The 14521-nt window shown below is 49.3% G+C and overlaps 2 protein-coding genes across 4 annotated transcripts; one reads left to right on the forward strand and one right to left on the reverse strand.

Moving 5' to 3' along the window:
• The first annotated feature begins 4181 nt into the window (after window positions 1–4181).
• On the forward strand, window positions 4182–7446 carry LOC125550255 (uncharacterized). 2 transcript variants are annotated; one of them, XM_087517476.1, is made up of 5 exons: window positions 4182–4636; window positions 5066–5186; window positions 5279–5368; window positions 6180–6268; window positions 7147–7446. In XM_087517476.1, the coding sequence occupies exons 1-3, from the start codon at window positions 4282–4284 to the stop codon at window positions 5304–5306; spliced, it is 504 nt and encodes a 167-aa protein (XP_087373602.1). In that variant the 5' UTR covers window positions 4182–4281; the 3' UTR covers window positions 5307–5368; window positions 6180–6268; window positions 7147–7446. The 2 variants fall into 2 exon arrangements, with proteins under 2 accessions (XP_087373602.1, XP_087373603.1); XM_087517477.1 differs by having other exon boundaries at window positions 5292–5368.
• A 2160-nt stretch (window positions 7447–9606) lies between these two features.
• On the reverse strand, window positions 9607–13895 carry LOC125553407 (bisdemethoxycurcumin synthase). Of its 2 annotated transcripts, XM_048717193.2 has the most exons (3): window positions 13641–13895; window positions 12314–13294; window positions 9607–9952 (listed from the first exon to the last, which is right to left on the reverse strand). In XM_048717193.2, exons 1-3 carry the CDS (start codon window positions 13843–13845, stop codon window positions 9930–9932), a joined length of 1209 nt encoding a protein of 402 aa, XP_048573150.1. In that variant the 5' UTR covers window positions 13846–13895; the 3' UTR covers window positions 9607–9929. The 2 variants fall into 2 exon arrangements, with proteins under 2 accessions (XP_048573150.1, XP_087373604.1); XM_087517478.1 differs by lacking the exon at window positions 9607–9952 and having other exon boundaries at window positions 11365–13294.
• Window positions 13896–14521: the final 626 nt, after the last annotated feature.

Below are 14521 nucleotides of genomic sequence, written 5' to 3' on the forward strand. Positions count from 1 at the left end.
AGCTCCTGCGGTAGCTGCCCACCGGCGGCGATCAGTCGGAGTCGGAGTCGAGGTCGACGAAGAGCTTCTCCTGCTCCTCCTTCATCACGCGCAGGTCGGCCTCCTTCTATGCGTGCTCCTGCGATGCCGTGAGGCCCGTCTCGAGGAAGAGCCGCTTGTACTCGAGCTCGCGCCGGATGCGCTCTTCCATCTCCTCCTGATCCCTCGCCGACCACTCGAGGAGCTCCTCCTGCCCCGGTGGGAGGTAGTCCTCGGGTCCGATGACGCCTCGGCGCGGCGACGCATCGGGCACGGCCTCCTCCGGCTCCCTCTTCACCGGAACGAGCCGCGAGCTCGATGCGCTCGCGGATGAGCACCCCGCGGAGACGTGGCCGGATGAGCTCCCCGCGGACCAGTTGCCGAAGGAGGCACGACGGCGACGGGCGCGCTCGAGCTCGAACTCGTCGAGCTCGCGCCGGTCGAATGCCGGCGACGGCCGGGCACCATGGTTGAGCCACCTACGTGCCACCCGCTTGCGCGCGGCGTCAGATCTGGCACGGCGGCGGCGGGAGGATGGGTTTCGACCCGCATCTGCCCCGCAAACCCGCAGTTATAGTGGCTCGGGGGTTGCATTTGCGGGCTGCGGCAAAAAAATTTACGGGTCGGACACCGATGCGGGCTCTGGTCTAATCAGAAAAATAGGTCAAGCCCGTATAATCTGCGGAATTATGCGGGTTTGCGCTGGATGCGGGGTCTGCTAAAGTTGCTCTCACAAGTCACAGCCCACGTCGTGACATCCAACAGCTCGTGCGGACAAGGCCCATCCAGCTCTACAAGACCTTGAATGCCGGTCTAATTTTTTTTACAGGTTTTGTCATCTCTGTTTTTTTTACGCCAGACAGAGTTTCGGGGAACTTCATCAATCAAGATGCAAACCGTCGAGCTAAAGATGACGGCGTGAAAATTTCCACCAGGAACTCCTTTTTAGTGTTTCTTTAGCATGAAACAACGGGGGATGGCCCCTATTGCGACTCATTTTTTTTTATTTTGCATAAAGATCAATGTTCCATCCTGTACCAGGAGATAACCCGAAGTTCTGGTTCAAGTCACGGTTGAAGAAAATGTGTGGGAGGCCTTGAGTGGCAAGGACACCAAAAGGATGAAATTTTGCATGATTTAAATGAAACTAATTCGGGCTGATGTTATTTTTAGCAGAATTGTCATAGTATTATTTTTGTGCGGAAATAAAACTGCTCGAAATTGGACAGGGATTCTTGGACAATTATTTCAGAAATATATGAAGATTTATGGAATGAAGATGGACCAGAGGGAGCCCACCAGGCCGTGAGGCCACCCCCTGCCCGCGCCCCTTGTGACGCTCTCGATTCAATCGTACACTAATCATACACGCAAATGTGTACGATCAAGATCAAGGACTCACGGAAAGATATCACAACACAACTCTAGACATAAATGAAAATAATACAAGCTTTATATTACAAGCCAGGGGCCTCGAGGGCTCAAATACATAAGCTCGAAGACACAAGAGTCAGCGGAAACAACAATATCTGAGTACATACATAAGTTAGACAAGATTGCCTTAAGAAGGCTAGCACAAAAAAGCAACAATGATCGAAAAGGCAAGGCCTCCTGCCTGGGAGCCTCCTAACTACTCCAAATCGTCAGTGGTCTTCACGTAGTAGTAGGCATCCTCCGGGTAGTAGTAGTCATCGGTGGCGTCATCTGGCTCCTGGGATCCGTCATCTGGTCGCAACAATCAGGTATGGGGGGAAAAGAAGTAGCAAAGCAACCGTGAGTACTCATCCAAAGTACTCGCAAGACTTACTTCAGATCTAAACTAAGTATGCATCTGTATCAAACGAATGGGTTGTATCTGTGGACTAAACTGCAGAATGCCAGAATAGAGAGAAGGCCTAGTCCTATCGAAGACTAGCATCTTCTGGAAACCACCATCTTGCAGCAACAAGAGAAAGTAGTGTAGTATAAAGTAAAGTAGCAGAAATGTTATCAACCTCGGCCAGAGATCCTTTCTCGACTCCCTGCGAGAAAGCAATCCCAGAGCCATACTATCCAGTCATCATCTCATATCCAAGTCTCATCTCCAGTACTTATCCAAAGTATCCAGTTCTAGTTGTATCGATCGGGATACAACTTCAAGTGTCCGTTACCATAGGACAGGCTATCGATAGTTGTTTTCTTTCCTGCAGGGGTGCACCAACTTACCCACCACGCTCGATTAACTCCGGCCGGACACACTTTCCTGGGTCATGCCCGGCCTCGGAAGATCAACACGTCGCAGCCCTACCTAGGCATAACAGAGAGGTCAGCACGCCGGTCTAAATCCTATGGCGCAGGGGTCTGGGCCCATCGCCCTTTGCACACCTGCACATTGCGAACGCGGCCGGAAGCAGAACTAGCCCCCTTAATACAAGAGCAGGCTTACGGTCCAATCCGGCGCGCGCCGCTCAGTCGCTGACGTCACGAAGGCTTCGGCTGATACCACGACGTCGAGTGCCCATAACTGTCCCCACGTAGATGGTTAGTGCGTATAGGCCAGAGGCCCCTCAGATCAAATATCCAAATCGTAGTGGATTAGGAACGCGCGGTAACGAGCAGAGACTCACGATCGATGTGACCCCGTCGCCCCGTCTCGAGTACTTGCGGCAAGGGCTAAGAATGCCCGGCCACGCCTCGTAAGTATCTCGCAGGCACCTTCCAGGTCAACCCGACTCCACATCACTCGTAATTAAGCTCGCGCGGGTACCACTCAGGGTCAACCCGTCTTTAGTCACATGGTTCAGTGCAAAGTCATAGTGACCATAGTAACTGTGTGTCTAACACCAAGGGGAAAAACCGAGGAATCACCCCCGGTGAATTCCACTCAATGTTGTCATCAAGGTGAACGTAAGAGGATCCACCCTCGAGGTTCACGTTTGATGGGTTGCACAATAGAGCCGTAACGGAAGTGGTTAAGGAGGAAATCACCCTCGATGACCTCGACCGTAAAGCTACACTACGGAGATCTCATCAGGAGTGATGTAAGAGGTTCCACCCTCGACACTCGATGGTAACTCTGCAGAGTCGTACAACTAAGGGGGGGTGATGTGCGGTGTCAGGGCCTGGGCGTCGATCACGTTGATCGAGTCATCGAACATAAAGCGGGGCAACTGGGACAAGGTGGGGGTCACTGATGGATCACTAACCATCCTATTCTAAGCAGTTTAGGATAAGCAGGTAAGGTATGAAAGCAGGTAACAACAACAGGCTATGCATCAAAGTAGGATCATACAGAAAACAATAGCAGTTCTAATGCAAGCATGAGAGGGAAAGAAATGGGCGATATCGGAATGCTCATGGGGGTTTGCTTGCCTGGTTGCTCTGGCAAGGAGGGGTCATCGTCGACGTAGTCGATCACAAGGGCAGCATCGGTCTCGGGGTCTACCGGAGAGAAGAGGGGGAAGAAACAGTAAATATAACGCAAACATAGCACCACAAAGCATAACATGGCAATAAGATGTGCCGGGTGTGACCTAACGCGGTAGGAGGTGATACCGGCGAAGGGGGAAAACATCCGGGAAAGTATCCCCGGTGTTTCGCGTTTTCGGACAGATGAACCGAAGGGGAAAAGTTGCGTGTTCGCTATGCTAAGAATGTGTGGCGGACGAACGGGCTGCGTATCCGGGTTCGTCTCGTCGTTCTGAGCAACTTTCATGTACAAAGCTTTTTTCATCCGAACTGCGGTTTATTTTATAATGATTTTTTTAAAGTTTAATTGAATTCTTGGGATTATTATATTTAACTTAAACCGAATCGACTAAGTTAATTTTGACTAGTCAAAGGGCAGGTGTGGCCCACATGTCATAGACTATTTACCTAAATAAATCTAACTTATTTAAAAGGGCCTACATGTCATCTACTACTAGACTAACTTAACACTAATTAAACCTAGTACTCCCTCCGTCCGAAAAAAGTTGTCACCATGTACATTTTGCAAAAAACACCCTCAGCTTCCCCCGACACAATCCGCACTCCAGCCGCCCATTCTTCCCCTCGCTACCCCATTCTTTCACTGCTTGCTCGCCGGCGACGCCGTGACATCGCGCTGCCTCGATCCCTTCCTCCCCCTCCCGCCCCACGTCGCCTTGCCCCTCCCTCCCCACCTCTGCCCACGCCAGTGCCACCTTCTTCCCCCATGCCTTGTTTGAAGCTTGGAATTTTGCCCGAAGGTTGGATTTTTGTGCGGCGGCCTAGCGAGGTGTCCATCCCCGAGGACCACTAGCCATGGCGGCCGCCGTCCATGTCTACCTCCTCCGTCAGCCTCCTCCTCGAGTGCCCCCTCCTCCGTCTGCCGCCTCGTCAACCCGGTCTCTTCTCCTCGCCGTGGCGCTCCCCCCTCTCCGCTCCTCCCTCCGCGTCGGCACCTGCCAACTACCCAGCGACCCCTGCTGGCCCTCTCGTCCGACCACCTGCTCGCTGTCAACCATGAAGCCCTCCCCCTCCATGGACGTCGTCGACCCAAGCACTGGGAAGCACGGGTGGTCAAGGTGGAGGAGCTCGCCGGAGCACTACGCGCTCAAGGTGTCCACAACACCTCCACGTGCTCAAGTCCAGAGCTCGCCGGAGCTTCAGATCCAGAGTAAACTCAAGTTCATGCTATAGTTCTGAACTGAAGTTTATTTGTACTGATAGATGTTGAAGACAGTAGACAATTAGCAAATGTTGAAGACAGTAGACAGATTTGGACTGAATTTTGCTCAATGAATATGGAAAATTATGGTGCACCAGCATAGGGAAAATTTAGCTACTACCTGAGCTTTTGTGTAATCTTGGTCAATGTTGAAGACAGTAGACAGATTTGGACTGATTTTTTCTTTAGTAATCTTGGTCAATGTCAAAACTTTGAAAACTGAAAACAAATTCAGCAATCTTGGTCAATGTCAATGAGAAACCAGTAACTATGGAAGTCAAAATTCAGTAATTTTGATCTTTTACTACTGGAAAGTATGATTTTTGATCTTTTATGCTGCATTGCTGAAAATTGACAGTAATTTTTCATGTACTGAAGTGAAGGCTCAATGCTGCATTGTTGACTGGCACATCAGGGGCAACCAGCAGACCATAAAATTACAAATGATTTCTCCGCGGAGCGGAAGATTGGTGGAGGTCCATTCGGAAACGTTTATAAGGTTTGGTTATTTTCCTTTAACATCTTCTATCCTTTCCACCAATGTCCATTCGGAGTACTCATATCTTTGTATCTATGGGATTAATAATACAGCGTGTTGTGCCAGATGATGGCAGAGTGATTGCGGGGAAGAAACATCAGCAAAACGCACCGATGCCGCCTGACAAGACATTCAACAATGAGGTTCAGAACATTAGGGCATTGCCTTTAGATTTTTCTACACTTCCATGTTTGGAGCTAGGACATTTTGATCTCCAAATGCTAGTTTGACATTTCACTAGCAATTCTGAAATACTCATGCTAAAGATTGCAGGAAAATGCTTTTCTCTCTATAGTTTGAGCCACATCTATAGTGTGATCCTTTAAATTCAGATCATGTATTCCTGGGAGTTGTCTGAATTTTTTTGTTAGAACTTGGGAGTCGTACATGACCTATAGAACATCTAAAGTTCCGTTAGAAGATTCTGTAGTTCAAGGTTTGGTCCTCGGCCGTCTGTTTCTGCTATCTCCAAATATTAAATGTGTGTAGTTTGCTCCACGGCAACTACACATACTGTCAAAACTGACAAGATGTTATACTATTGTCAAAACTGAAAACTGCTGTCATTTTAACTGAATTTCTCTAAAGACATAATTGAAGTGGCAAGTCCTGGATATTGGTGAGAATCAGTCTTGTGGTTGAAATTCTACACACACTAGAGTCACTACTGATGTGTAAATTTTGAAGTAACTCGAGAAAAGTGAGCTAGAAAATTTAGTACAAGATCATTGAAATTTTGAAAATTCAGTTTCGAAGCTTCAGTTTTGCATCTCAAGTCTGATTGCCACTAAATTGAGTACAAGATCACTGAAATTTTGTTTGAAGCTTCAGTGTAAATGTTCTATTTTTAGAGTACAAGATCACTAAATACAGTTTCTCGGGGTCCTATTTTTCAGTGTAAAATTTTGTTTAGAAGGGCCCCTTATTTTTTCAGATTCTTCTATGATCATGCAGAGACTAATGAAGATAATGGATAGTGCAAAGGAGTCTATTTGGATAATGGAAGGGGAATCAGATTGCCTCGGGGGACAAATTTGACTAAGGTAATTTATGTTGAGCATATCACTGATGTTGTTAGTCTTCTCCTGGCTCTCCTCCCTCTGCTCCTAGTCAGAGAGAATGCCAATGTGATATGGTTTCAGTCAAAGAGCATCTGAAAATTCTCTTTCTGAATTACAGTTTCTCAGATATGCCAGCCAAGCAAATTCATGTTGTTAAATTCACTGAAAATTTAGCTAATTTGACTTTATTGAAACTAAATTCAGTTAACTCCTTACAGTAAATTCAGTTAACTCCTTACAATAATTTGAAATTTGACAGCAAGAATGTTCCAATGAAACATTTTTTAGATGACCCATAAGACTAACTGGAAATATTTGGAAATATACTCCAGCCTTGAGTAATCTGGTGGAATCATATTAATTGTTTCCAAAATAAATTGATAGATTGTGGACTGAAATTATTTGGAAATAAGATAGCAATTGATCTAGCTGATTATATCTATCAACTTTCAGAAATGCCTGTTTAGGAAAGAGGATTGTTTTGTTGTTATGTTATCTAGAAATGTCTGAGCTAATCTAAACATGTGACCACTATAATTTGTTCATCATTCAGTAGCAGTGCAATACTTGAAACCACTATACATGTTTCTCAGCAGCAATGTCTGAACTAATCTGACCACTATAATCTGTTCATCATTCAGCCTTAGTTGTTGTTGCTGCTACAATTTCAGCAAGCAAGCATTTCATCAAAGACACACATACACAAACATAAATGCAGTCTTGTGGATCCACACAGGCTGCTGCAGTTGAAGACCACACTGGAATTTGGACTTCAGTTTAAATTTTAGCTTCAAGTTCATCAGAAGTTGGGAGCACATGCAGCATCACTGAATTTAAATGTGTACACTGAACTTTTACAGGCAGCAGCACTGAACTTTAACTCTTGCGGCACAGGCGGGCAGCAGCGGCGAGGGGTGGGGCGGCAAAAGGCAGCGGTGGCGGGGCTCGATCAGGCACCCGGTCGTCTCGCCGGTGGGCAGGCCCGCGTGGCCCTGCCTGCCGGAGTCGCCAGAGAGAGGAGCGGTGGCCGCGGGCGCGAGGAAGCAGCCTGGGACGTGAGCAGCAGCATGCACTCCTGGTCCAGGCGATCGACACCCAGGAGCACGCAGAGCTCGAGGAGGACGACCTCAACCGGATCACAGTGGGAGGCTCCGGCGACGCTCGGGGGGGGGGGGGGGGGGGGGGGGATCTTGGCAGGAGGGGAACGCGCAGAGGGGATCGTGGCTGGAGGGGAACGCGTGGAGGTGGTCGTGGAGTGAGGGGAATGCGTCGGCGCGGTTCCTCAGCAGCAGCGGAGCAGTTCCTGGCCGGCGCACGTCCTGGCCAGCGCAGGTGAAGAATCCTACGACGGCACCTTTGGCGACGCGCGGAATCGTGCAGGTGCAGATGGGTGGCGGCGGTGGAATCAGAGGCGCAGGTGGCGGGCGGGCGGCGGAATCAGAGGCGCAAGTGGGCTCGTGCTAGTGGACGGCAGTGAAATCAGCTGGTTGCGCCTGGCCAGGCGATGCACGGGGACGACCGAGGAAGAAGATGGAGACATGAATCTATTTGAGATAGTTTTAAAACTCGGAGGGCTTTTTTGCAAAAACACCAGTACACTTCGCGTTGGACAACTTTTTCCGGACGGAGGGAGTAGTACTAATCTAAGCTAGGGCCGGCCACTAATGGGCATAGCCCAACCGGCCACACGCATGATGCACACATACACACACAGGAGCACACGGCCATGGCCAACTGTACGCACACACACTATGCAGAACACACACTCACCCACAAATAGCTCTGTTTTCTGCTAACAAAAGATAGCATTTTGTGATTTTCATCAAATTTAATCTATGCACTAAAAGGATTTGGTCCAATGGAAACATTTGAGCATTGTCAAGTGTACTACCTCCCCATAATTTTTTTAGTCCTGTTAGTAGCTGTTTAGCCTGAGTTTAGGGGCTGTTTAGGGGCTTAGTCAACGTAGAAATCCAAAAGCTAACTAGTAGCAGCTACAGTAGGTAGTAGTAGTACAATAGAGCAGCGAGCAGCATGGGCAGTGGCATGGCTCGGGCGCCATACGCGTTCGGGCGCGGCAGCCGCAACGGCAGGCGAGGCCATACTCGGGCGGGCGCGGGGTGCGGCTCAATGGGCGCGGTGAGGCTGGCCGACAGCAGCAGGCACGGCCGTGGGCGAGCAGGCGGCAGCACACAGTGCCATCAGGGGCGAGCAGCGAGGACGCAACAGCAGCAAAGCATCAGCAGCAGCCGAGCAAGTGCGGGGATGGCTCGGGCGCGGCCGGCGCGAGGACTGGGCGGCAGCGGCAGGCGCGGGCCACAGCAGCAGCAGCGTCGCAAGCAAAGCAGCGCAGCAGCTGCACGCATGTACGCGTACGCGAGAGTTCGAGCACGACGGTGATGGCGGCCTACGGCATGCAAACGAAGGGGAGGGACAGAGGGATTGGACGGGCGGCTCACTGGGATCCCGTAGGGGTGCAAAGGCGGGCTCAGGGAGGATCGACAGCGCCGGAGTCGTTGACGAACGGCGACGTCCGAAGGAGGAAGGAGAGCTCGATCCCCGCGATGTGGGGCTCTCCATCTTGGTCTCGTGGATCCAGGCGACGAAGCAGACCACGGCGGGGCGGAGGGACATGTCCTTAGGCATCGGGGAGGAGGGTAGCCATGCCGGCGAGGGCAACCCTGGCGACGACGGCGTCGGACGCGGTTGGATCTGGAGGAGGGGGTGTAGCGAGAGGGGGGAGAGGAGGAGGGGGAGCGCGAGGGCAAGTGGGAAGGGCTCGGCGCAGCTATATAGGGCAGGGGAGCCGGGGATGCTCGACGCGTGCGGCGCCGGCCATGGAGATGGCGCCACGGCTGCCCTGGCTGCTCCTGTAGCTGGTAAGAGAGGATTGGGGGTGGGTTGGGCCAAAACTACTACCTTAAGGCCCAGAGGCATAGTGATAGGTTTCCCTTTTTTTCAGTTTACTTTACTGTTTGCCTTTGCTCCTGTTTTGCATTATTTTGTGATACTAAATGATTTTTGTAAAAGATGAAATTTGACACATAATTACTTGGCAATATACTGAGTTGGCTCAAAAAGGTTGAGGCTGGTTGGAAACCATTTAAATTTCCTTTAAATAGAAAAGGGGTTAAAAGTTGTTGTTTTGACATTGTTTTAAAGAGGTTAGGGGCAATTTAATAATTCAAATAATATCGGTTTCTACATGAAAATTACTTAGTAATTATTTTCAACCTAACCAACAATTTTTTTTAAAGTTGCAGAAACAATAAATTTGACTTGAGAATTTAATTGGAATTTGACTTCAGAGTTGATCAAGTGATAGCTAGCTCAGTAAAGCATGGTTACATGGCATCATTAACAGAGGGTTACTGTACCATGACACTAGGGGTGTTACACCCCTGGCCGTGTGGGTCCCTCGGGCACCGCCTTACGATGATTCCACTGCCCAAAAATCGTAATATATATATATATACTAGAAAAAATCACAGAAAATCATCGGCGTGTTTTATGACACAGAGCCACCGCCACCTCCTCTTCTTCCTCTGGAGATCTGGTCTGAAGTCCGTTTTTGGCTCTAGAGAGGGGGATTCTTCGCCATCGTCATCATCAATCCTTCTCCAACAACAATTTCATGATGCTCTCATCCATGTGTGAGTAATTCATCTGCAAGCACATGGAGGTAGATGGGAATTGGATGAGATTTGCTATGTAATAGATGTCAGATTTGTTAGGGCTTGACGCCTAATATCCATTATGTTCTGAGGCTGATGTTGCTATGACTTTGTTATGCCCAATGCTTGTCATTAGAGTCCGAGTGCCATGATTTCACATCTAAACTCTCTTTGTTTTTCTGAATATATTTACGTTCTTGATTTTATCTACAAGTTGTATGCACCTGTTATTGTTCTAAAGTCTGGCCTTCGAAGTGACAATAACTGAGATATTAACAAGGATGACTTTACCTCGAGGATTACATGTATTCACCGTATGTTAATGTTTTGATCTGTCTCTCTATTAAAAGGAGTGTCTTAATTATCCTTGGTTTCCGTTAGGATCTCACTGCCACGGGAGGGTAGGACTAAAGATGTTGTGCATGTTGTGGAAGTTCTTATCGCAAGCACGTACAACTAGTTATGAAATGCATGCCTATATATAATTGATGAATTGGAGCTAGTTTACTAATGCTCTATGTTATGACTTTTACATAATGAATCTCATCTGAAGAAAAAAAAACCACTATCTAATTCCATGCATGCGCTTTTCATTATTGTTGCTTCTTTTAAAGTTACTGATGTTGCACCCTGGTACTACTCTATGTAATACTGCTACTTGTTAGTCTTATTGTTGTTGTAACTATATCACTACAACCATCATAGAACTATGCTACTAATACATTGTTGCAAGCAAGTTATCTGTCTAGGTGTGGTTGAATTGACATCTCAACTGCTAAGGATTATAAATATTCGTTGACTTCCTTTGTGTCAAATCAAAAAATGGGTTGAAATGCTTCGCTCGAAGACTGTTGTGATCCCCAACACTTGTGGGTCATCAACGGCGTGGTCTTCTTGCAGCACCGACCACCACCGGTCCCAGCATCAGTGACCGTCGGTACCAGCTATGGTGATCGTCAGTTGTAGCTACCAGCGTTGCGGTTGTATCTCTGCCAGAGCCACCATCGTCGGGGAGAAGGGGTTGGGCGACAGCCACGACACCACGGGTCAAAGGGGGGAGGTCAGCAGCGATGCGTGTGTGGTTCTCTGAGAGTCCGAGGAGGTTGTAGCCGCTACATCGTCTGTGTGCTAGCTATTCGCGGCACCCACGACCATCACACGAGCGACGCCCTCGCCTCTCGCAAGGAAGCGCGGCTGTGTACACGAGGGCGGCGCGCGAGCGCTATTGGGTAGGAAGGGAGGAAGAAGCACGCGAAGGTGCGCGGGGCGTTGTGTGTGTGTGTGTGTGTGGTGGGGGGGGGGGGGGGGGGAGGAGCACGCGGGGTGCGTCCGGAGGTAGGAGATGTGTGTGTGCGCTCGCGCACGCGAGAGAGAGAGAGGATTGCATGAAGAAAAAGGGGCAATGTTGACATTTGCTGGGGCGGGTGGCAATTGGAAACATTTTGACGGCAATATATATTGTTGCATGGATGTTAATTTTAATTTGTAAGCACGGCAATTTTTACCAGCGGAAAACAAAACTATAGCAGACTGCAGTTGCCATGCTCGCTAGCAAAAATTGCCATCCTCGGCCAGCACAAAATGCAATAAAAAACGTTCGCAAGTGTCATCAACTGAGTGAATGTTCGCTGATTATAGTGGTTCCCCATTCGATGTAGCGTGCAACAGGACTGAAGCGAGATGATAGCCGGTCAGCCAATTTTGTACTTTTTCCTAATCCCATATAGCCTAACATTACAGCGCAGACTGAACTAAGTTTTAAGTTGTCCATCGACCATTGCAAGTCAGTTTTCAAGGGTGGACGTGATGACGTAGGTGTGTTTACAAGGGTGGACCCGGAATTTCCATTGAGACGGTTCCAATGAGACGATACTTATTTGATATCCACTCTCTTATATTTCAAATGCAAGTGTATTATTTTTTTCAAGTTTAATTTCTCTAACTTTGACTATATTTTTTAAACCTTGGCTAAAATTCTATCGAGAATCAACGTGTACAATAGCAAATCATTATTTTTAAATTCATATGGAACATATTTATATATTTTATTTATCTACTAGTTTAGATGTTGATATACTTTACTACCCCTTCAATCCAAATAAGTGTCACAGTTTTGAAACAAGGTTAGTTAAACCTTAGTAAAAAACTGTGACACTTACCATTTATTATGGATCAGAGGGAGTACTAAAAACTTGGTCAAATATAGAAACTTTTAAACTTTTGGAAAACTACTCTAACTTTTTTTTTTGAAAAATGAAAGAAGTGGAACAGACGGTTTTATTTGACCGTTTTAGCATAAACTTATTTCTACGAGGTAATTTACGAGCGCTAGTAAATTCGTTCTAGTAATTACCGGTGGCGTGCAGCACTATGGTCTCAACGGAAATTCCCGGTCCGAGCCCCAGTAGCACACCCAGGCCGTCACGTCCAACCCCAAGCTCTCCGCGGCGTCGCCGTATCTCGTCGAGCACAAAGATCACCGTCGGCCCAGACATGTTCCCGTACTCGCTCAGCACATGGCGGCTTGCCGCCAGCTTCTCGGAGTCCAGCCGGAGCACCGCCTCCACGCCGTCCAAGATTGCTCGCCCCCCTGGATGCACCGCCCAGAAGAGACGGTTCCAGCCACCGCTCAGGCCGAGCGGCGCCAGCGCCTCTACCAGGCACTGCTCGACGTTCTCGCGAATCAGCGTTGTCATCTCAACGGCGGGGCGGAAGAGGAGCCCGTCTTCGCCGAGCCGTCCGGCCGCGGCGCGCTCAGACTCCGGTATCACGGCCTGCGACGCGGCCACCATCTCGAAGAGCGGGCACTCGACAGAGCCGCGGTTCACGTCTGCGCCGACGATCACGGCGGCCGCTCCGTCACCGAACAGGGCCTGCATGATGAGCGTGGCCTTGTCGGCCTCGTCCTCGGGGGCGCGGAGCAGGATGAGAGTGAGCTCGGCGCAGACCACGAGGACGCGCGCGCCGCGGTTGTTCTCGGCGATGTCCTTGGCGACCCGGAGCGCGGTGGCGCCGCTGTTGCAGCCGTTGAGGTAGAGCATGGTGCGGCGGACGGAGGGGGCGAGGCCGAGGAGGGAAGCCAGCCGGACGTCGGCGCCCGGCATGTGCGCGCCGCAGTAGGTGCCGACGATGAGGTGGGTCACGTCGGTGGCCGGGCGCCCCCACTCCGCCATAGCCTTGGTCGCGGCAGCTGCCGCGAGCTCGGGAACGGCGGTGGTGGCTATGCCCATCCGGGTGTCCAGGGATGGCAATGTCCGGTCTATGAGCTCAGGATGGTCTCGCAGCATCTCGTCGGTGTGGTAGAAGTAACGCTTCTTGATGGCCGAGCTTTTACCTGAATATAGAACACGCTACGATGAACAGTTTGCCAAGTCTCAATCGATACTATATTCGTAAGATATTATATTAAGATTCACATAAAAAATTAGTTTTTTCTTTTTCTCTTTTGCATATTATGTCATTTGACTGAGACTTGATTATATCTCAATCGACTGACTAAAACTAGTTACATCTTATCATGAATGAATAGAAGTAAGCAAAACAGAACCGAGGGGAAGAGCTTAATAATTACTCCCTTCGTTACAAATTACTCATCGCAGAAATGAATGTATTTAAAACTAAAATACATCTAGATATATCCATATCTGTGACAAGTAATTTGAAATGAAGGAAGTACATACAGATTCTGTGAAGCTTGGATTTGAGCTTGGTGTCGTGCTCTGCGTTGGTGACCCGGAAGTAGTAGTCGGCGTACTCTTGCTGCAGCACGCAGTTGGCCGGGTTGGCCGTGCCGATGGCGAGCACGGACGCAGGGCCGTCTGCGCGCTGCGCCTGCCGGATGACGGCGGCCGCCGGACTTGCCGTGAGGTTCCCGAGCAGCACCATCTTGGTCTCGGCTGGGAGAACTGCTCTGCTGTCCAGCTTGTACAGTGAAGACGGAAAGAGTACGGGTATTAAGTACAGAGACAAGATGGTCACGTTTTTTTTTTTTTAGCAAAGATGGTCACGTTTTGGACCCGAGAATTGGCAGCGAAACCGACGAGCACGAGCCTGTCACGTGAATTCCATGTACGTAGTATGCTGTTTAGTTGGAAGTTGGCCAGCATTGTTCAGCTTCCAATTCGTTGTGGTATTAAACTTGGTTTGGAGGAGGGATTACGTACACACAACCCCCGCACTTGAGCTACTCCCGGTGCACTCACGTTTTTTAGCATCCCTAAATAGGTAATTAGAAGTGTGGAAAAAAATACTCAATGCTTATGTATCTCATGTTACAAAAATTGAAAACTTTTCGACCGGCTGATCTCTCTCTCCTACAAACCGTCTCCTCCGTTTGACACATGCCTCCCATGGGGCCCGCCAACAGCCCACCGCATCCACTCCCAGCCTTATCCTCTCAGACCCCAACCGCTCGTTGTTTCCTTTCTCTCGAATCCAGCCATGACGTCTTCTTCCCCTCTCTCTCTCTCTCTCTCTCTCTCTCTCTCTCTCTCTCTCCCCTCTCGCCATCCGCTCGAGAGGAGACGATTCCATGGCGACGCCGGACACCCCCTGTTGCGAA

This window comes from Triticum urartu, chromosome 4A, assembly GCF_056163025.1.
Source record: "Triticum urartu cultivar PI428250 chromosome 4A, HENAU_Tu73, whole genome shotgun sequence".
Lineage (NCBI taxonomy): Eukaryota > Viridiplantae > Streptophyta > Magnoliopsida > Poales > Poaceae > Triticum > Triticum urartu.

Excerpts from the sequence above, each read along its gene's own strand:
- LOC125550255 (XM_087517476.1), top strand. The coding sequence starts at position 4,282 with ATGGCGGCCGCCGTCCATGTCTACCTCCTCCGTCAGCCTCCTCCTCGA. Across the intron at positions 4,637-5,065 it reads GCCGGAGCTTCAGATCCAGA|TGAAGGCTCAATGCTGCATT; the intron begins GTAAACTCAAGT and ends CATGTACTGAAG. Across the intron at positions 5,187-5,278 it reads CATTCGGAAACGTTTATAAG|CGTGTTGTGCCAGATGATGG; the intron begins GTTTGGTTATTT and ends TTAATAATACAG.
- LOC125553407 (XM_048717193.2), bottom strand. The coding sequence starts at position 13,845 with ATGGTGCTGCTCGGGAACCTCACGGCAAGTCCGGCGGCCGCCGTCATC. Across the intron at positions 13,295-13,640 it reads ATCCAAGCTTCACAGAATCT|GTAAAAGCTCGGCCATCAAG; the intron begins GTATGTACTTCC and ends TTCTATATTCAG. Across the intron at positions 9,953-12,313 it reads CATAGTGCTGCACGCCACCG|ATGAATTACTCACACATGGA; the intron begins GTAATTACTAGA and ends ATGTGCTTGCAG.